This window comes from Carcharodon carcharias, chromosome 2 (genome assembly GCF_017639515.1).
Source record: "Carcharodon carcharias isolate sCarCar2 chromosome 2, sCarCar2.pri, whole genome shotgun sequence".
In the NCBI taxonomy this organism is placed as follows: domain Eukaryota; kingdom Metazoa; phylum Chordata; class Chondrichthyes; order Lamniformes; family Lamnidae; genus Carcharodon; species Carcharodon carcharias.
The window spans coordinates 222,347,596-222,370,653 of NC_054468.1; the positions used below are offsets into that span (position 1 = coordinate 222,347,596).

At 40.8% G+C, this 23,058-nt stretch overlaps 1 protein-coding gene across 1 annotated transcript in view; it reads right to left on the reverse strand.

Moving 5' to 3' along the window:
• The window catches only part of LOC121275263 (deubiquitinase DESI2), a 58,611-nt gene that overhangs the window by 10,894 nt on the left and 24,659 nt on the right, over positions 1–23,058 (reverse strand). The window contains exons 2-4 of the mRNA XM_041182701.1: positions 10,876–10,948; positions 9,898–9,991; positions 8,285–8,426 (exon numbers count right to left, since the gene is read on the reverse strand). Coding sequence (XP_041038635.1) covers positions 8,285–8,426; positions 9,898–9,991; positions 10,876–10,948 — 309 coding nt within the window. The remainder of the gene's footprint in view (positions 1–8,284; positions 8,427–9,897; positions 9,992–10,875; positions 10,949–23,058) is intronic.

Below are 23,058 nucleotides of genomic sequence, written 5' to 3' on the forward strand. Positions count from 1 at the left end.
GAGGAAGGATTAACATCTCAGGTGTTGCAATGCTTAATCAGAATTGGTTCTTGCTACTCCATGGAGTGGCTGAGGCAAAGGAGTACAGATGCATGAGGGGAAGTCAAATTCCTAAATAAGGGAGCAAGCAATAGAAGGATATGTTGCTAGGTTAGGTGAAGCAAGGCGGGAGAAGACTCATGTACAGCATTAACACTGCCATCGGCCTTTGAGCCAAAATGACCCATTTCTATAACAAAAACAGAATTACCTGGAAAAACTCAGCAGGGTCTGGCAGCATCGGTGGAGAAGAAAAGAGTTGACGTTTCGAGTCCTCGTGACCCTTCCACAGAACAGTTCTTCTCCACCAATGCTGCCACACCTGCTGAGTTTTTCCAGGTAATTCTGTTTTTGTTTTGGATTTCCAGCATCCGCAGTTTTTTGTTTTTATCTTAGTTTTGACCCATTTCTATGCTGTAAATTCTATACAATATCTGAAACATTAACCTTATCTTACTCTCTACATAGATGCTATTTAACCTGCTGACTGCTTCCAGTGTTTTCTTTTTATATTTCAGATATCCAGCTTTTTGCTTCACTGTTCATAATTCCTTTTCTCCTGGGATATCTTCCAAGAGTTTGAGATTGTATAATTGTTGAATTGCAGCCAAGGAGCTATCAGTCTAAAGCCAACAGTGTCAGGGATAACCAGGGTGCATCACCACTTAAAGACTGAATAGGCCCACAATTCAAGGATCAATCTTTTGTTTAAGGTTTGCTCCCGAGAACTGACTGGTTTTAACACTTAGGGGAGAAAACTTTTTAATTACTATAAGTTAAACAACTGTATGACTATTGATCATTTACCTGTTTAATGGTCAATTAATCTGCGTTGGTTTATAGCCTAAGCCACAGTCCAATAGCGTTTATTCTTCTGCCTTTCTGAAGTTGAAGAGATCACATGGCGGCTCATGACATATTTGAGTAAACCAAAATCCAGTACAAGGGTTCTCTGCCTGAGCCCTATGTTAAACTAAATATTGTCACATATAGGCATAGTTTGAACTATATGAATCTAGATCCGCTTAAGAGAATGGGAGATAATGTTGAATCCAAGAGAGTACCTCGTGTAAAATCATTTCAAAAAAATTAATTAATTCACAAAGATAAACCTAACAAAATTTCAACTGAATTCAGTTTGGAACCATTTCTAAATATTTCCTTCTGGTAAAATCCATTGGTTTTGGCCAAACTTTTTCAAACTAATCTGCCACTAAACTTTTCCTGCTGACTACCAAAATTAGAATGCCATTCTTGATCCAAGGCTCTGCCTAACCATGATCAGCATCTCCCAAACCCATGATCTCCTTTGCCTAGAAGGACAAGGGCAGCAGAAGCATGTGAACACCACCATGTCCAAGGCACACACCATACCGAGTTGGACAAATAATCACTGTTCCTTCATCGGTGCCAGGTTAAGATTTTATAACTCCCAATCCAAATTTATTTTGCATGCGCCTTCACCACGTGGAGTTCGGGGGTTCAAGGTGGAGAATCATCACCACCTTAGGTGCAATGAGGAATGGGCAACAAATACCAGCCTTGCCAGCAACACTCACGCCATGAGAAGAAATCTAGATTTAAATACACTCTGTGGGAAAGGATGGCCAAGTTTTGCATGTCCATTTCATTTGTCTATTTTTTAATGTTTGAAATTTAGAGTTCAGTGCAACCTCAACAAGTTGTTAACAGTGCTTTCAAGGTTGTTCAGTTGTGTGGAAACTGGCCAAAATAAAATATTTTCAGGTTGGCGCGTGGGCACAGTCGGCGGGTCCGGGAGTGGCTGGGGAACAGACTGCCGACCGTGATCGGCCCGAACAGCCATTTCATGCTGGCTGGCCAATGCATGAAAGTGTGCGCTGAAATGTTCAGCACTGTCAGGATGGGGGCAGGAGGAAGGCAGGCACTGACGTAAGCATGGATGTGGGCGAGCGCTGAATGAAAGCTCCCTGTAGGCAGAGAGCTGCCTCACAGAGCTGAAGACTCAAAAGTACTAAATAAAGATTTTAAAATCAGAACAAAAATGCCCAAGCATCACAAGCAGTCACCTGAACATATAAATTATAAAACTGCTGCCCACAGATTTTTTTTTTTTTTTAATTTAATAACTGAAACCTCATCCCGCCCTTTGATGAGGTTTCATGGAAAGTGCAAAGGCCGCCTGGCCGATTAATCCGTCTGCCAACCGTGAGGTTAGACAAACCATGAAAAATCGGGGACAATTACAAATGTAATGGGCTTAATTGCCCTCTTAATTGTGGGTGCGCTTCCGACTTTTGCGCGTGCCCACCAACCGAAATATTGTGCGAGTGCGGGATGCTCACCCGACATCATCGCACGCTGTTTTACACTTGAGTAGATCAGGCGCACGCCCCCATGCTGATCTGAAAATTCTGCCCATGGTTACCTTTCACACTCAGACTTACAAAATATGTTACTTTTAAAAACTGGTTTATGACACTCCTTCACAGTTAATTTTTAAAGTCTGGTATTTTGGCAAACTGACAGAATATGCCACAAAACTGGAAACTGAAGAAAAATTTAAAATACTTTAAAATAATCAGAGCTATTTTTCAAATGTTTGTGGACACCCTGATTGACCTGGCATCTAGATAGGGGCTTAATTAAAAGCCTTATAATGACTGCACCAAAGGAGATCCTGAAGAAGTGCAGCAAAGGAAAAGTCATATGATTACCAAAAACATGATTTTCATAAAGGTAGGAGTTCATCCTTGCCTTGTTACAGGAACTGCTTCATGAGATAAAACAGAAGGGGCAGAGACTGTCAAGAAGCTGCACTGACTTTGAATGAAAACAATTTAAATTCCTGTCTTTCCTGTTTCCATGCAAAATAGCATGTTGCTCAATGGCTGCAAAGGATTGCAAAAGAATGGGAGAGGTATTACTCAGATGGGAAGCTCTCATCACATATCCTACCCCCCTCCCTTTTGACTCATGAGCAGCTCCTTTAACGAGGTATGGATAAACTCCAGCACAGGTAAAGACATGATCTGCTTTGCAAAATCGGGGAGGTCAGGAGTTGAGGGGAGGGCCTTGTGACAAATATCTATTGTGAAATCTCAAAATCCCATCCTTCTGCAAACTTCAGGCTTTTAAATCCTAGGTTTTGGGCTGCCAATCAATATCTCCCCCTTCTCTTTTAACCTTGAAGGTGTTCTGTGTTACGAGCCCTAACTATTTATCTTGGTTTTTGGGTGAAAGAAAGAGTTCTCCCTTTGTTTTTGTTGTGAAAGTTGCAATACAATAAAAGTAGTTAAAGTTATTGAAGTCACATTCAAGTCAGGATAGACAAACAACTAATCTTCCCTGCACTCCATTCCTCCTGAAAAAGTGCTAGAGTGCTTATCCTTTATCTATTAAAGATATATATTTATAACCAGGTATAACATCCAGGCCTGACACCATATGCTCTACTTTGAAATCAGTATTGACACTGAACAATTTTCAAACATCTCTTTTTTCAACAGACTGCTGGCATCTCTGGAATAATAAATAAACTTTTATCCAAAAGTGCAATAACTTTTCATTTATAGAACAGTTTCACATGAAAAATCTCCTATAGGTATGTGTAGGATTTCAAAAAGGACCAAACTATAAATAAAAATTAAACATGCCTGCAACTATGATGTGACCTCCTGGTCAGGGCCTCACATCTGGGCCTCTAATTTTTCCATTGAAGATAACAAGATCTTTTTGCAACATTAATTCCCCAGCAAGAATGGACAAGCCCTTTACAACTTACTTGTACTTGTATTTTAGGAGTCTTACAATATTTCCCGAAAACAGCAACAGCCGCCTTTCGGTTTAAAATAGAATAGGCAGATGCAGTTAAAGGTATTATTTTAGATGTCTTTTTTTTTTGATTCACCGTGTTAATCCCATTTACAACTCCAGGAAGGTTTGAAAACTGTAGGACATCCCACAAGTAAACCTACCACAGTTCTGCCAGTTTCTTTTAATTAAGAACACTGACGCAAACATTTTCCTTATTCCAATTTTGTCATCTGCATTCCTGGTTTGAGCAAAACACAGAGTATTCTCTCAGGCAAATAGCTGACCTCCTTGTTGGCAGTAGCCAAAGCTAACTCTTCAACCAACCACCAGGAGATACACAAGCATGGAAAACTCATCTATTATTTTCTTTCACTCTATAGAAACTATTAGCAGCACGAGAGATTGGGAATTTGCTGGCACATAAAATTTATTCCCTTTGGAACACAAATGCATTGTCCCACATTAAATAAAAAGCTGAGTGGATAAAAAGAAGTGCTTTGCCGCTGAGTGGAAACAGCGCTTACAAAATGTAAATTTTGCAAATATTGCAGCTGGTTATGATACACATGATTATGTGACTAGGCAATAAATAATGAGAAGGTGTGGAGTGAGCAAAAGCGACAATACCAGATACCTTTCTGAACGAATTACTTGACACAAATAAACCCATACTTCAATTAATTGTTTGCAGAAATGTATTGAAGTTTTTAATGTTACCAAGAATGCAATAAAACTCGCTTTCTTCAATGCTCAACATGTTTCAGGATATCATCTACAGTGTGGTTAAACCTCTGCAATTGGTACGGACATTAATCAGTACAACATTAAAACCATTAATGCTGCATTACTGCAATGAGTAAGCCAAAAAGGTCCCAGGCTTGATAGCTACCAATGCTGAGTTTGCTGACCTAACAACAACTTGTATTTATATAGCATCTTTAATGTAATAAAACATCCCAAGGTGCTTCAGAGGAGCATTATCAAACAAAATTTCACCCTGAGCCACATTAAGCAATGTTAGAGCAAAAAGTAGTTTTTATTGTCTTTAATTTTAAGAAAAAAAGGTAGTGGTGAAGAAGTTTAGCAAGAAAATTCCAGATCTTAGGTCTTGGCCTCCAATAGTGGAGCCAATAAAATTGGGAATGCTCAAATAATCAGAATTAGCAGAGCACAGAACTCTTCAAATTGTGGGGTTGGAGGAGATGGGGAAGGGTGCAGCCATGGAAGGACATGAAAAGATGGATGAGAAGCTTAAAATAGAGACGTTGTTTAACTAGGAGTTGATATAGGTCCTTCAGCACATGGGTGATGGGTGAACAGCACCTGCTATGAGTTAGAATACAGGCAGTACAGGCTTGGATGACCTAATGTTTACAGAGGGTAGAACAAGGGAGGCCAGCCAGGAGAGCATTGTGACAGTCAAGTATAGATGTAACAAAGACAAAGCGAACGAAGGTTTCAGCATCAGATGAGTGGAGGTCAGGGCTGAGACAGACGACATTACAGAAATAATAATATGACATCTTAGTGATGGTGTGAATATGTGGTTGGAAGCTCATTAAGGGATCAAATAGGACACCAAGGTTACTAACAGTCTGGCTGAGCCTCAGGCATGGAGGGGAGTGGAGTCAGTCTTTAGGGAATAGTTTGGGGCAGGGGCCAAAGGCAAATGGATTCAATCTTCCCTATACTTAGGAGGAAATTTTTGCTCACCCAGTAACGGAATTTAGAAACAGCGAGGTCAATGTACCTTAACTGAGTAGTGGCCCAAGCAAAACTGAAGTCAATGTGTATCAGGGGGAAAATTCTCCACTGGTTGAAGTAATACCTAGCACAAAGGAAGGTGGTTGTGGTTGTTGGAGATCAATCATCTCAATCCCAGGTAGTGGGTAGTGTGCTAGGCCCAGCTATCTTCAGCTGCTTCATCAATGACCTTCCCGCCATCATAAGGTCAGAAGTGCGAATGTTTGATGATGATGATTGTGCAATATTCAGAACCATTTGTGACTCCTCAGATACTGAAGCGGTCTGTATCCACATGCAGCAGGACCTGGACAACATTCAGGCTTGGGATCATAAGTGGCCAGTGACATTCGCACCATACTAGTGCCAGGAAGTGACCACCCCTGGCAAGAGAGAATCTAACTATCTCCCTTTGACGTTCAATGACATTACCAACGCCGAACCCCCATAATCAACATCCTGGGGGTTATCGTTGACCAGAAACTGAACTGGTCCAGCCATATAAATACTGCGGCTACAAGAGCAGATCAGAGGTTGGGAATTCTGAGGCAAGTAACTCACGTCCTGACTCCCCAAAGCCTGTCCACCATCTACAATGCACAAGTCAGGAGTGTGATGGAATACTCTCCACTTGCCTGATGAGAGTGGCTCCAATAACATGCAGGGAGTTCAATACCATCCAGGACAAAGCTGTCCGTTGATCGACACCCCTTCCTCCAACTTAAATATTCACTTCTTACATCATCAACGCACAGTGGCAGCAGTGTATACTATATACAAGACGCACTGCTTCAACTCACTAATGCTCCTTCGACAGAGCTTTTCAAGCCTGTGACCTCTACCACCTAGAACGACAAGGGAGACAACGTATGGGAATACCGCCACCTGCAGTTTCCCCTCCGTTCACACAAAATCCTGACTTGAAACTATATTGCCACTCGTTTACTGTTGCTGGATCAAAATCCTGGAACTCCCTTTCTAACAGCACTGTAGGTGTACCTGCACCAGATGGACTATAAAGCCTCAAGAACTCACCATCACCTTCTCAAGGGCAATTGGGGGTGGGCAACATATCATTACTAGCGACTCCAACATATCATGAAGGAATAATCAAAAAATAATAAATTAGGGGCACTTCAATTGGTTTCAGTATCATGGTGTTAGGAAAGGCAAAATAGACCAGATTTCCCTGCTCCTAATCGCCATCAAGAAACCATTGTAGCCAGAGCTAGTGCAAGAGTATTAGGCACCCTAGGCAAACCTTCAGCATTGCGTCACCTCCCCACAATTAACTTCGAAAATAAATATTATGCATTAGTATGAATAAAAATTCTGCATTTATAATTACAGATTTATTTCACATATTGTAAAACATTGTACATTTTCATTGTTCTACACTATTCACAGGATATGTACTAGAAGAAATGCACATTATAATGAGTAACATGGCTCACATGATGTAATAATATGTTCCTGCAACAGTTACCAGATGATTTTGTGCAATTTACATAATGAATCATCATGATAGCCTGGGCTAGATTAAATTACCTTGATCGATATTATTTACTGGTTCGCAATTTTTGAATAGTCATGTAGATGTACAAATTTGCAACACTGTTGTATAAGCAGAATGAGGAATATAATATGAAACTTTGAGAAAGACTGCAATATAAATAAATGGAAATCTATGAATGTCAATATATGTGAATGTATATCAGTAGATCTAGACTTTTCATTCCAACTGCTGAAAGCTGTTTGTTTCCTTATGTAGTTTCACGATAGGTTCATTAAGTTTTTTGTCGCATTACATCTATGGGTCAGAAAAGGATTTAACTAAGTATCTCGTTCATGCAAAACAAGAGTCCAGACATGGCATAATCCTTAATGTTTCCTTTCGCCCTATGATTAACATAAAGCTTTGTGAAATTGTTATATAGAAATATCTCTCAACACTATTTTACTAAAGGTTGAACATCTTTACAAAAACTTTAACAATTTCCGATGACGTTTATATATTTATCAACCAAAGTGAAAAAAGATTACGTCAACTGTTTCAAAAAGGAGACACACGAAGAAAAATCCAGAGCACTAATACTGCTATCACTGTCTGAATTACACAAGGGTGGGTAAACAAAGTTGGGTGTGAGGTGGGAGGAGACTAAGACTGAGACAGAGACAGGGAGGGAGACAAAGACAGGGAGGGAGACAGAGACAGGGAGGGAGACAGAGACAGAGACAGAGACAGGGAGGGAGAAGGAGACAGAGACAGGGAGGGAGAAGGAGACAGAGACAGGGAGGGAGAAGGAGACAGAGACAGGGAGGGAGACAGAGACAGGGAGGGAGAAGGAGACAGAGACAGGGAGGGAGACAGAGACAGGGAGGGAGACAGAGACAGGGAGGGAGACAGAGACAGGGAGGGAGACAGAGACAGGGAGGGAGACAGAGACAGAGACAGAGACAGGGAGACAGAGACAGGGAGGGAGGGAGACAGAGACAGGGAGGGAGAGAGAGAGACAGAGGGAGGGAGCGGGAGGGAGCGGGAGGGAGAGGGAGGGAGAGATAAAGAGATAGAAAAAAGAAAGGGCCAAGGGAAAAAAAATTCGAGTTACTTTGCTGTTGATATGTGAATTCCAAATGCAACAGCCAACTAAAACAAAACTCAAATGAAATTAACTCTGTGTGGTTCTGTAAATTACAATGTACTTGCCTCAGATATAGCTGAAGAAAAATGGTTGCAATTTTTGTGCATTAAGTGATACGCATTTCCCTTGTATTCCTTTCCAAGCTCCTCCACAATGCGCTCCACATCATCCTCTGTAAAATCAGTGCTACCCATCACAATTGCTTCCCTATAGAATGCAAACAGGTTAAGTGAACTCATATAGGAAAGTAAAGAATGTTAATCTTGTGCAACAAATTCTATGCCGCTGAATTCCATTTATTTCATAAATGCTTTTTTCACTGAACTAGAGGTTCTAACTGGCTTAAATTCCCCAGATGGCTCCAAAGTTATCAGAAATATCCTGTTCTTCATACCAGTCTAGTTTTCTTGGGTTTAGAAGTGGCCATGGTAGAAAGCAAACTATTCACATGCAAAAATGGTCTTGTCCACAACTCATTCTAGCCAAACGTGTATATATAACCTCACCAAGCACTGTGCAGACTGATTTTAAATGTTAAGTACAATTGTGTTACTCCAAGTCATAAATACCAGTATTAGTATTAACAATATTTCTAATGTACCAGGATTATTTTATGGCAGTAAATAGGCCTTGCAGTTTTCCCTCCCACTTTTATAGTCACACTTCTGGAGCCACGCAAATGGGAATAATTTTCAGTGCCTTTATGTTGTAGAGTGTTAAATCCAAAAGGGGAAAGTGTGATCAAAATACTGGAAAACACCCCTTCGATTGAACATAATTTCAAATGTTTTGGTTCCTTTTGCAATTTGTGTGAAATTATCTTGGACGTGGCACCAATTTGAGAACCATTCTGTAGCGTACTAGTGCAAACCACCGCATCTCTACAGAAGTAACATTGATTCATAAAGACAAGGGCAATTTGTACCAGGTGGGGTTTCTGCATTTTCTCTTGGGCTGGGTATTATTTTAAGAGCGCTGATTGATAGGAGCTAGGTACTGTCATAAGATCAATGTCCTGGAACTCCTTACATAACACAATCACAGGAACACAACAATTAAAAGACTGCTGAGTTCCATGGGCATTAAGTTCTCCGAGGCATTAGCGATGGGCAATAACTGCAGTTCCGCTAGTGTTGCCCACATCCTAACAATAAATGAAACATTCTAAAGTCACCACCCCAATCCAAGTCAAATTTCACTGCCTTCAATTTGAAGGTCTTTACCTCCATTTCCAAATCTTCAGCTACATATACCAGTGCACACACTTTCATACTCTGGTCCCAATTGCAGGTTGCTTCTCAACAGCTCCCAATGTACCAGTGAAGGCTGACCTTTTAGTCCCCCCAGTTCTACCCTCTGAAAATCCCATAAAATCACTTTCCCTGGATACCCATCTAGTTATGACCAAAGAATAAAACGCTTTTTGTTGTGGGGTGCGGGGAAACAAATTGGTGCTATGGCATTTGTCCTGGGCCCTTAGTTATATAGCAATAGATGGCACTGCTCATCAGTAACTACACTAATAATTGTGTGCGCTTTGAATGTGGTCTTCCCCAGAGTCCATCATGCCACCTTTACTCTTAGGCGTATGATGGATACTTAATGAAGAATGGATCCGTTTAATTACTGAACTTTCAAAAGCATGAGAAATAACGTAATTCTTGCCTATATGACTTACTTAAATTTGAATGTGTCTCCTAGTTCTGTTGAATCTCCAGGACTGATCTCGAATATTCCTGAAAATGGATAAGGATGGCCACCATAGGCAAACTCTGCAGAAAACAAAGTGCCTTTACTAACAGATTTAGTTTTAATCTACATTTTGCTTTGCAACGGCATGGACCTAATCTTATCAAATTGGCATCGTCTATAGTTATCAGATACATAGTCAAGTTCTGTCGAAGGGTCATGAGGACTCGAAACGTCAACTCTTTTCTTCTCCGCCGATGCTGCCAGACCTGCTGAGTTTTTCCAGGTAATTCTGTTTTTGTATTGTCTATAGTTACTTAGTTGAAATTCGAAGCACTTAGAAGCAGGACAATTCGCAAACGACATCCATTTTGAGCTACGAAATGGGGAAGTTTATCAACTTTCAACAATGTGTGATTCACTACTACTATTTATACGCAAGGTTCTCAATTACAATATCCAATACAATGTAGAACAGGACTAAATTAAAATCAACATTTTGCAGAGAAAGGTTGTGGTATATATTGGCAAATTGCAGATTCTGAGAGCTTTAAATGCAACTGTTAATTTAAAATGTTGGTTTTAAATATCAGTGTCCTTAGGGATTTTTTGCCTTCTCAGGAAGGAGGTAGGCAGAACAGTAGACCAGTACAGAGCAGACAGAGACAATCCCAAAACCGTGAGGCATTACAAAGCAGCAATGAAAGCAGTTAAGTAGAAACCGATACCTAGCACTGACCCACAATCTATGAGGTAATGCAGGATAAAACATATGGTAGTAGGCGCTGCAGTAAGCTGAGGCAGGGGAGTGCAATGCTTACCAGAAACTTCATAGACAATGTCAACTATGTGACTAAAGAAATGTCTAACAGAAATGTATAAGCATTTGATCAGATACATTTTAATCCAAATAAAAAATAAATAATTTAGTAAAAATCATGCAGTTTTTACTTTGTTTAATCCTTACCTCTGCCATATACTTCAATGCCTGAGTGGAAGACCCCAATTCCCAGTGATGAGGTGTATTCATTAATCCAGTACTAGAAACGTAAAACAAGCAAAAAGGTTCAGAGAAATTATAAGTATCAGTTAATGACAGCTCAAATTTGGGAGAAGCATTTTCTAATCTTGATTTCTTTACAAAGATCAACACTAAGATTCACTTCATTCAATTAGTTCAGTGGTACGTGGTTAATCTGCTCACCAAGTGTCCCAAAAGCATACAGTGTATTAAAAGAACACAGGCTAAAAGGTTTTTAAAAAAGGCATAGGAGAGCCAAGCCAGCACAAAAGAAAACGTGACTACATTTTCCACGGATGATAAGCTGCTTTATAGTATAATGTTTGTAGTCTGAGAGTTGTTAACAATGGATAGAGATCAACCTCCTTTTCAGTCCATGAGGTAATAATTTCATGAAAAAGCATTTTTGCTAAAACTTTTATTTGACGAGGAAGAGCCATGCGTTACTTTTTATCATCTTGAAAAGACAAGTCCAACAGTTGGAAAGAGTTTAAATTTGAAGAGTGGGTGGCAGTGGATAAGAAACAATAGTCAGGAAGGAATCAGAAAATATAGCAAGACTAAGGAATGAATTAAGATATATTTACATGAATGCCGAAGAAAAATAAAATGAATGGTTTATACAAATAGATATCCAATTTTTGTATCCAGTCTAAATGAGGAGGCTGAATTAGGAATATATCTGCAGTACTATAGGTGGATCAGGAGGATACGTAAAGAAAAAAAAATATTGAAGGTATACTGAGAGGAAGTAACTGGGAATTTTGAGAGGATCTGAAAGGTAGGAAAGAAAGTTCATGGTAGAAATTTGTTTTCAGGCCACCACAAAATTTAAGTACTTAGATAAAAATAGAAAATATTGGAAATGCTCAACAGGTCAGGCAGCATCTGTGAAGTGAAACAGTTAACGTTTCAAGTCAATGACCTTTCAGAAGTAGATGTGTGGCTGCGGATTATAGGCCAATGAAGGCATCGGTGTGGAAAAGGATACAGAAGCAAAGCTTTGAATGAGCTTAAGTTTACGAAGGGAAAAGGAGAGAAGAACGGCTTACAGCGACAATGTAGTCAGGTTTCATACTAACAAAGGCGTGGAAAAGGGTTTCAGAAGAAATTAGTTGAAGAAGAGGTAGCGGTTGCTGAAATGAAGATGAAGATGATGATAAAGATGATGACATAGATGAAGAAGAAGAAGAAGAAGATGATGAAGAAGAAGATGATGACGATAGAAACGCAGATCAAGGTTGAAGAGTACATTGTGAGCAGCCTGATTTAGCGTGCGACAGGGATCAGGTGGGGGACATAATTGTAACCAAGCATATGTAGTTTGTGAAACAAAAACAGAATTACCTGGAAAAACTCAGCAAGTCTGGCAGCATCGGTGGAGAAGAAAAGAGTTGACATTTCGAGTCCTCATTCTTGGATTCACCCAGTTCTGTTGAAGGGTCATGAGGACTCGAAACGTCAACTCTTTTCTTCTCCACCGATGCTGCCAGACCTGCTGAGTTTTTCCAGGTAATTCTGTTTTTGTTTTGGATTTCCAGCATCCGCAGTTTTTTGTTTTTATCCATATGTAGTTTGTGGCCAGGGTCCAAAGATGATGGCTTCGGTCATGTCAATATTAAACAGGAGCAAATTCAGGCTCATCCATGACTGAATACTGGACAAGTAGTTTGACAACACAGAAGCAGTGGTGAGGTCAAAACAGGTGACAGAAAGATAGATAGATCCGTCATTAGTATATATGTGGAGGCTGACAACCAAGTCTCCAGATTATGTCTCCAAGGGGTTACATGCTGATGTGGAAGAGGAGGTGGCAAGGATAGGTCCTGGGAGGCCACTGAGGTAAGAGTGTGGAATGGGAGAAGAACCTATTACTGTCGAAGCTCTGGATTGTCATGACGCAGACCAGCATTTGCACTAGGAACGTAGGTATGTACGAGGAAGTTCATTGCACTCAAAAAAAAGTCCTTAAATGTTAGGTGAGGGAACTCACAAGTGGAAGGAAAGATACATTAATAGTTTTGTTTGTAAATCACAGGGATGCAGTAATAAACAAGGCTGAGGTAGGGAAACATTTAGCGTTTAGTGACCATAAAATTATTTATTTTAAGTTGAAATGAGGACAAAATGTAATAAAGATGTTAATCAGAAACTGGATTTCAGATGAAAAGCCCAAAAGGGGGTGAAATGTTGCATGTAAATAATAAAATAGCAGGGACAATTCAAAAGGGAAAGAAAGAGCAAAAGAGAATGGATGAAGAGAGAAGTCAAAAGGAAGAAAGACAGAAAAAAAATCTGATAATTAGAGAGAAAGAACAGGACAAGGTCAGTTATAAAATCAAGTAGAACAAAGCCACAAAGCATAAAAGAAAAACAGTAAATAAATAGAGATAAAGGAAAATAATGTAGTATCTTTATGTATATCAGAGGCAAGAGAAGGGTGCAAAGGGACATTTGACCAGCAAAAGTGGAAGTTTCTATCTGAGGACAAGGGAATAATTAAATTAGTAAATGGCCACTCAGCATAGCAAGGGCACAGAATGTACTCTAGTTTGGGGACTTCCATGCCTCAGTAGCACCGCTACTGGTCGAGTTGACAGAGTATTGATGGACATAGCTGCCAACCTGGGCCTGAGACAGGTGGTGGAAGAACCAACACGAGTGAAAACCTGCTGAACCTCATCTTCACCAATCCATTTGTCGCAGATGTATCTGTCCATGACAGTACTGGCAGCTGCAGCCATCGAATAGTCTTTGTGGATATTGTCTTCACACCAAGGTCATCCTCCATTATGTTGTGTGGCGCTGCCACTGTGCTAAATGGGGACAGATTCAGAACAGATCCAACAATGCAAAACTAGGCACCGTTGAGGCACTGTGGGCCCATAATAGCAGCAGAATTATATTATCACCACAAACTGTAACTTTATGGCCTGGCATATTCCTCATTCTACCTGGTCACCATCAAAGCAGGAGACCAACCCTGATTCAGAGGGGTGTAGTAGTACAATCCAGGAGCATCACCAGGCACAGCTAAAAGAAAAAAAGTGCTCACCTCATGAAGCTACAGCACAAGTCTACATGTATGCTAAACCACAGAAACATCTTGCTAGAAATAGATAAGCAATCTCAAAACCAAGAATTCAGATCAAAGTTCTGCAGTCCTGTCACATCCAATTATGAATGTCAGTACGCAAATTAAGCAACACAAGGAGGGGGCTCCACGAACATCCCCAAACTCAATAATGGCAGAGGTCAGCACCTGTGCAAAAGATAAGGCTTCAGCCAGAAGTGCCAAGTGGATGATCCTCCTCTACTGTCTCCTGAAACCTCCACCACCACATATGCTAGTTTTCATCCAACTTGATTCACTTCACATGATATTAAGAAAGTGATGAAGACACCGGATACAGTAAAAGCTATGGGCCCTGAGAACATCTTGGCTTGGTGCTGAAGACGTGTACTCCAAAACTAGCCATGGCCCTCGCCAAGCTGCTCCAGGACAGCTACAACACTGGCATACCCAACAAAGTGTATGTCCTGCCCATAAAATTTAGGACAAATCTAATCTGACCAATTATCACCCCATCAGTCTACTCTCAATCAAAGTGATGGAAGATGTCACTGAGAGTGCTATTAAATTGCACGTACTCACCAATAACCTTACCACCAATTATCAATTTGGTTTCTGCCGGGCTGCTCGGCATCAGATCTCATTACAGCCTTAGTCTAAACATGGATAAAAGAGCTGAATTCCACAGGCGAGGCAAGAGTGACTGCCCTAGTAAAATCAAAATCAATAGGAATCGGGGAAAAGCTCTCCACTCATTGGCACAAAAGAAAGGTGGTTGTGGCTACTGGAGGTCAATATCCCAGCCCCAGGGTATCTTTGCAAAGTTCCTCAGGGTAGTGTTCTAGGTTCAACCATCTTCACCTGCTTCATAAATGACCTTCACTCAATCATAAGGCCTGAAGTGGGATGTCAGTGGCTACAAATCTGGTGGATGGTGAGCCAGTAGATGTTATCTACATGAATTTCAGAAAGGCCTTTGTCAACTCAAATAGCAGACCCCGGGGTGATTTAAAAAAATATAGACCTACTTTCCTGAATTCTCTCTGAATTAAACTCATTTTCCCTTAGCTTTTTAGTTTTAGTTATTCAGTACTTTCTTGAAAGCTATAAATCAAGTTTACACCAACCACAGCTTATGATAACGCTTCTGACAAATCTTCCATATTCCTATATCTGAAAATAAATTATTCTAAGCCCCTTGAATTGAATGTGTTTACCTTGAGAGTAGGACGTAAGTGAAAAAACTTTGACCATGTTCACTTGGATTGTGAAAATACGCTGGAGTACAATTTTTACTTTCGCATTTGCATGGAGAAAGTTGCTTGAGTTTTTTAAACACCATAGTGAAGTAGAGGTGGTGGCTGAAATGGGAACATTTTTAAATAATAGTTTAAGCATGTCAACTAAGAAACCTGCTGGTATAAACATTAAAACCATTTGGTTTAAGTGAGATTTTTCCAATACCTGCGTACTAAATATACCCAAATATCAGCATCTTGATGGAATACAAGAACTTTAAATAGTGCAAAATGAAGGATTTTTACAAAAAAAAAATTCAAACTAGTGTTTTATGGTGCTCCCCTTAGCGTGTTTGGAATAATTATACAGGCTAAAAAGATCACAGACTTGTTGCCTGGCTTGTGCATAGTTAGCTCAATCTGGCTGCAGTGGCTTGGGAGGGAGGGAAAAAAAAAATCAGACAGCATTCCTACTCCTGATCGCTTTCCAGTAAGCACATACATCTGGTGAAGACAGGATTCAACTTGTCTGTATTTCCCATTGACATCAAATAGCAGAACACCACCCCTTGTTAAGGTTTGTAAGTAAATGACAACCATTTGTGCAAGGTATAAATGACAATTAGTGAAATTATATTGTGTAATTAGGCAAATTGTGACCACTAACAATCACACTTACAATGTACACGATTAATTATTCAAACTACATATTTATAAAAAGGTCACATTCATATGATAGTTTAAGGCTGCAACCAGTTTCCTAACTGAAAGGAAAGTTAAGAGAAAAAAAATTGATGTTAGTACGCTTGCCAGATTCATATAATGACTGTTGTTTTGCATTTCGCACCAGAGACTGAGCCAAGACACTGTCAGAACTGCCACACTGAATAACAAACAGCACCTAAACTAGACTCTTGATTTTAAACACTAAGCTATGAGTCTTGCGATTGCACCAAACATACTAGTCCATCACCATTATTCTGCAATGGTTTGTCTGTGGTTATCACAGTGGCTCTAAATTCAGTAAACTCAATTATCACAATAGTGGTGTACACTGTAGATGCACCATAGGACAAGCTTTCAATAAATTCTGACCTAATAATTACAATTTCTTGCAGCATTTGCTAAGATTTGTCAGCTAAGAAAAGGTGCATTTTGAAAGTGCAAGCTGGCAGTATATGCCACTATGATGCAGAAGTTCCAAGAAAATAGGGCGAGTAAATTATGCCACTATTTACACCACTTAATTAGTTGGGCTTTTGTGCTGCGTCAAATGCCTTTGCCGAAAAGCTAATTATCGCACATCTGCCCTTCATCAAAACCAATGGCTGCTTGACTTTAGAACTAATGATCTGAAGGAATTGAATAGCTCTATCAATGAACTGGCATAGACACTGTGGATCAAAAGGCCTCCTTCTGTGCTGTACCTTCCTATGATTCTATGACTGAGCCATTACATTGGAGCAACATATTGCAGAAGTTGAGAAGAAATTAAATACATTGGACAGCACGATAAGTTGGGGAACAAGTTTTAGACCAGATGTCCCACAGCATGGGTGCACCTGGATAAGATAAGGAAGAGGCAATAGGGTAGGGAACAATGACCAAAAGGTGTAATTGGAAGGTATGCAATCAGGGTGAGAACTACTTGAGGTCAAAATTAAGCAACTGCTTCACGGGTCTGGGGCAGGGATCCAAGGATCTCACCTGAGTTCTGGGTTCAAAGATCACTGCAAGACTTAAGGTGACCCTTCAGTGCAGTACTGAAGGAGTGCTGCTCTATTTGGGGTGCCATCTTTTGGATGAGAAGCTAAACGCCTAGTCTCTCAGGTGAATGGAAAAGAGTCCATGGCAAAATTAAGAGGGAGCAGAGAATTCTCCCCAAGTCTTGGCCAATATTTATCTCCTAACCACCATCGTTAAAACAGATTACCTGGCTACTTATTTCATTGCTGTGTCTAGGATCATGCTGTGCACAAATTGGCTGCCACATTTTTCTAAATTACATCAGTGACTTGCAAAGTACTTTGGGATGCCGCAAAAGGCATGACATAAATCTAAGTTCTTCCTTAATCCATACAGAAACTACTGACTGAGACAAGGGTTATGATCAGTGATAACAGAGCTGGCAAGGAAGCTAAAAAGGTTAATGTTAATATTCTCAGAAACCACAACCTATGCCATGCACAGCTCGACAGAGGAAGATTATACAGCAGAAGGCAGAAGAGTGAGAAGAGGAGTAATGTAGGAAGGGGGGCTTCAATTTTGTGGGTGTTAGAACCAGCTGTGGAACAGCAGTTTTTGCTGGAAAGATGGACTCTACCCAAACTAAACTTGGCACCAAAAATAGGCAGTGATGTGGGTGGCAGTTTAAACTGAGATGCTCAGGGAAAAATCACTGAAAAGTAAAACAGATAAGGCAATTTATCTCACAATCTCCAACATCTTCCAGTTCTGAAGAAATGTCATCAACCTAAACTAATAACTCTGTTTCTCTCCCCACAGATGTTGCCTGACCTGAATGCTTTCAGTAATTGTTTTTTATTTCTTAATTTATCTTTCTGTCCTTTGTGGGACCTTGGTGTATGCAAATTATGCACTGCTTTTGCTTGCCACAGTGATTAGACTGCACTAGTATTTAATTTTTTTTAAAAAAAACCTTGCTGTTTTAAACTGTGCTGTTCAAATGCAAACTCTATTTCTTTCTTACAAAAATTGAATTGGCCAGCACTGTGGTATTTACATACAAATCTTAGAAATTAAGTCAGTGAACTAAATGCAATAATGAGAATAGAAGGAAGTGATGAAGGAAACTTAGTTTCAGCCACACAGGTCTGGAAACTACATATCCATAGCCATAAAACTTTCAGGAGAGATTAAATGGAAAAAAAAAGTAAGATGCTTCTGTGAATTGAGTCAAAGAAAAGCATCTTGAAAGTGAAGAAATGGTAAACATGTTAAAATTACATTATTTTGCAGCAGGTGAAAGTGAGACTCCAAGAATATCTGAGAGGATGTGAAAGATCCATTAGTGGAGATAAAAGTTCAAAAGAAGTGGATAACAGAGAAGAAAAATGGGTCTAAAAGCTGTAAATTATCCAAGCCCAGATGGCAATGAATATCAGAATACTGAGAGGCTAGGCTGGTAAGGAAATAGCAGCAGCATTCACCATAATACTTCCAACTGCTTGGAAATGGAAACTGTGCCAAACAGTGATCAATTTTACAGACCTGGCAAGGGAAAGGAGTTATAATAACAAGAATTTTTATGGCAATTAATCTTACATTAACTGTGCACAGAATTCAAGAAAATAGTCAAAACAAAGCAGGGGCTAGTCAGCATGGATTTGTAAATGGCAGGTTGTGCTGAATTAATTTAATTGCACCTTTCCAGAAAGTGTTTGAAGGGGAACACACTATCAAGTGCATACAGGAATTTGAAAAGGTGCCAAGTGGAAATGTTGTGAAAATTAAAGCACATGGCACTAAAGGCAAATCAGCTGCACGGATAAGAGGACAGAAAGGAGAGGGTAGGATAAATAAATATTTTTCAGATTGATGGGCTTTTGATAGTAACATGCCCTTATGACTTTTGCTCCTTGATATTAAACTAAGAGGCATGGAAGACGACAAGAAAGACTATGTTTTCTATATGTCATTTTAATTCTCTGTACCACTCCCACGAGCCTCACCCTCCTACAATGTTCCAATGAAGCACAAAATAAGCTAGAGAAGTGTGCCTCATCTTTCAGTTAGGCTCTTTAGAGCCTTCCTGACTCAGAGTTTAATAACTTCAGATCATAAACTCTGCCTCTGTTTAGTAATTATTCTGCTATACCCATTTATACCTCCTCTAGGCTCATCTTTTGGTTTTTTTTGTTTTACTTGTTCCATTACCATCTCCTTTTCCTTTGCACCATCACACCTTCTGCCATTTAATTTTTCATGGCTTCCACCCTATCACAGATCTACCCTTTTGTTCTTTCAAGTGGCACTCCTTTCCCTGCCTCTGTACGTGCTTAACCCTTGATACATCTCTAATTTTTCCAGTGCTGATGAAAGACCTGAAATGTTAACCTTGTTTCTTTCCCCACTGATACTCAGCAGGTCAGACAGTATTTTCAGTGTTGCGTTTCAGATTTCCAGTACCCGTAGTATTTTGCTTTTTTTTATACGTAAACACAACAGATTGGAGGATCTCAGGAACAAGTGTACAGTGTACATAAAGTTAACATATGTAGTTCAGTGCAGAACAGTGTGAAGTAGAACCCTGAAGAAAAATAGTAAAAGAATGTATCCCCCAAACTAGAATGGAGGAGAGAATGTATGACATAGATCCTTAAAGGTGGCAGTGCAGGTAGAAGAGGCCATAAGGAAGTAAATAGATTTTGGGTTTTATTTATAGGAACATTGAAAAAGGGGAGTGGTACTGAATTAGTATGAGGTAGTAGCTAGGTAACAGTTGGACTAGTACATGCAGTACTAGGTAACCCGTTATAGCAAGGATATGGGAATCAGGACCAGGCAGAGAAATCATGGGTCCCACAGCTTCTCCTGTTCCCGGGCCCCTTATCAATAACCCCCACCTCCCCCTCACATCCTTTAGGTGCCCAGAATTGGGAACCATGGTCACAGTGGGGTCGAAATGTTTCATACAGGTTTAGCAAAACTTCTTGGCTTGTGCACTTTTTGCACACGATATACAGAGTGCGACTTTACAGAGTGAGCTAAGAGTTTGGTGAGTGACGGAGTTTGGTGAAGAAGGAAAGGAGGTGCTCTGTTCTTTTTCTACCTTTTCCTGCCTCCAGTATTTGGTTCTTAATTCGATACAGAGGAAGATGCTGTTTGGTGAGTAACTGTTAAGTTATTCTGGTTATAATAAATAGTAAAAATTAAAGGTATGACGGAGGTTGCTCAACACGAGCAGCAGCTGGAGCCACTGCAGTGCATTCACAAAGCAATAAAGTATGTGGACAGCACGTTTGAGGAGGTGTTTGCCTGTATGCTCCTAACCTGCAGTGTGAGAGAGAAAGGGACCACCAGGCAGTCAAAGAGAACCAAGGCAGATAGTACAGGAGTCCTGAGACTCTTGTTTACTAACCAATTTTGGGCAATGGTTCCACTCTCACCCACTCTCTCACACTCAAACCCAAAATTCTCCATTTTCTCTTTCTAACTCTACCTCCTCATCCTTCAGCAGTGAATCTACAATGCACATTTCCTCTGAATTTTATATCCTTCCTATTTGAGGGTGCTCAAAACTACACAGTAATCCCAACGACAGGCTAATTATGGTCTTGTAAAATTCCTTTCTTTTGTATTCTATACTTCGAGACACACCAGGATTTGTTTACTTTATTTTACTTTTTTTATTCATTCATGGGATGTAGGCTTTGCTGGCTGGGCCAGCATTTATTGCCCATCCCTAATTGCCCTTGAGAAGGTGGTGGTGAGCTGCCTTTTTGAACCGCTGCAGTCCATGTGGTGTAGGTACACCCACAGTGTTGTTAGGAAGCTGTTCCAGGATTTTGACCCACTGACAATGAAGGAACGGCGATACATTTCCAAGTCAGGACTGACTTTTAGGGGGCCTTCCAGGTGGTGGTGTTCCCAACTATTTGCTGCCCTTGCCCTTCTAGGTGGTAGTGGTCATGGGTTTGGAAGGTGCTGTCTAATGGGCCTTGGTGAATTCGTGCAGTGCGTCTTCTAGATGGTACACACTGCTACTACTATGCGATGGTGGAGAGAGTAAAAGTTTGTGGATGTGGTGCCAATCAAGCGAGCAGCTTTGTCCTGGACAGTGTCAAGCTTCTTGAGTGTTGGGGAGCTGCACTCATCCAGGTTAATGGAGGGTATTCCATCACACTCTTGACTTGTGCCGTGCAGACGGTGGACAGGCTTTGGGGAGTCAGGAGGTGAGTTACTCATCACACGATTCCTAGTCTCTGACCTGCTTTTGTAGCCACAGTAATTATATGGCTAGTCCAGTTCAGTTTCTGGTCAATGGTAACCCCCCAGGATGTTGATAGTGAGGGATTCCGTGATGGTAATGCCATTGAACGTGAAGGAGCGATGGTTACATTCTCTCTTGTTGGAGATGGGGGTCATTGGCTAACACTTGTGTGGTGCATTTATGTGGCACGAATGTTACTCGTCACTTGTCAGCCCAAGCCTGGTTATTGTCCAGGTCTTGCTGCATTTGGACATGCACTGCTTCAGTATCTGAGGAGTCGCGAATGGTGAACATTGTGCAATTGTCAGCAAACATCCCCACTTCTGACCTTATGATAGAAGGAAGGTTGTTGATGAAGCAGCTGAAGATGGGTGGGCCTAGGACACTACCTAGAGGAACTCCTGCAATGACGACCTGGAACTGAGATGACTGGCCCCAACAACCACAACCATCTTCTTTTGTGCTAATTATGACTCCAACCAGTGGAGTGTTTTTCCCAATTCCCATTTACTCCAGTTTCACTAGGACTCCTTGATGCCACACTCAGTCAAATGCGGCCTTGATGTCAAGGGCAATCACTCTAGCCTCACCAGTTCAGCTCTTTTGTTCATGTTTGAACCAAGACTGTAACGAGGTCAGAAGCTGAGTGTCACTTGATAACACTGTTGATGACTCCTTCCATATTTTACTGATGATCGAGAGTAGACTGATGGGGTGGTAATTGGCAAGGTTGGATTTATCCTGCTTTTTCTGTACAGGACATACCTGGGCAATTTTCCACATAGCCGGGTAGATGCCAGCGTTGTAGCTGTACTGGAACAGCTTGGCTATGAGTGCGACAAGTGCTGGAGCACAAGTCTTCAGTATTATTGCCAGAATATTGTCAAGGCCCATAAACTTTGAACTATCCGGTGCTTTCAGCCGTTTCTTGATATTATGTGGAGTGAATCAAACTGGCTGAAGATTGGCATCTGTGATGCTGGGGACCTCCGGGAAAGGCCAAGATGGATCATTCACTCGGCACTTCTGGCTGAAGATTGTAGTAAATACTTCAGCCTTATCTTTTGTATGGATGTGCACAGCTCCCCTATCATTGATATTGGGGATATTTGTGGAACCTCCTCCTCCAGAGGGTTATAGTCTGCCACCATTCATGACTGGATGTGGCAGGACTGCAGAATTTGGATCTGATCCGTTGGTTGTGGGATTGCTTAGTTGTCTATCACTTTCTGCTTATGCTGTTTGGCACGCAAGTAGTCCTGTGTTATAGCTTCACCAGGTTGACACCTCAATTTTAGGTGTGTCTGGTGCAGCTCCTGGCATGCCCTCCTGCACTCTTCATTAAACCAGTGCTGATCGCCCAGTTTGATGGTAATGGTAGAGTGGGGGATATGCTGGGCCAAGAGGTTATATTGTGTTCGAGTATAATTTTGCTGCTGTTGATGGCCCACAATGCCTCAGGGATGCCCAGTCTTGAGTTGTTAGATCTGTTCAAAATTTATTCGATTTAGCACAGTGGTAGTGCCACACAACATGTAAATGTGAAGGCGTGACTTCATCTCCACGACGACAGTTTCAGTAGGAATGACCAACGGACAGATGCATCTGTGGCAGGCAGGTTGGTGAAACCAAATATGTTTTTCCCTCTTGTTGGTTCCCTCACCACCTGCCACAGACCCAATTTAGCAGCTATGTCCTTTAGGATTCAGCCAGCTGGGTCAGTAGTGGTGCTACCGAGCCACTTTTGGTGATTGGACATTGAAATCCCCCACCTAGAGCACATTCTGTGCCCTTGCCACCCTTAGTGCTTCCTCCAAGTTGTGTTCAACATGGAGGGCAATGAATCATCAGCTGAGGGAGGTTGT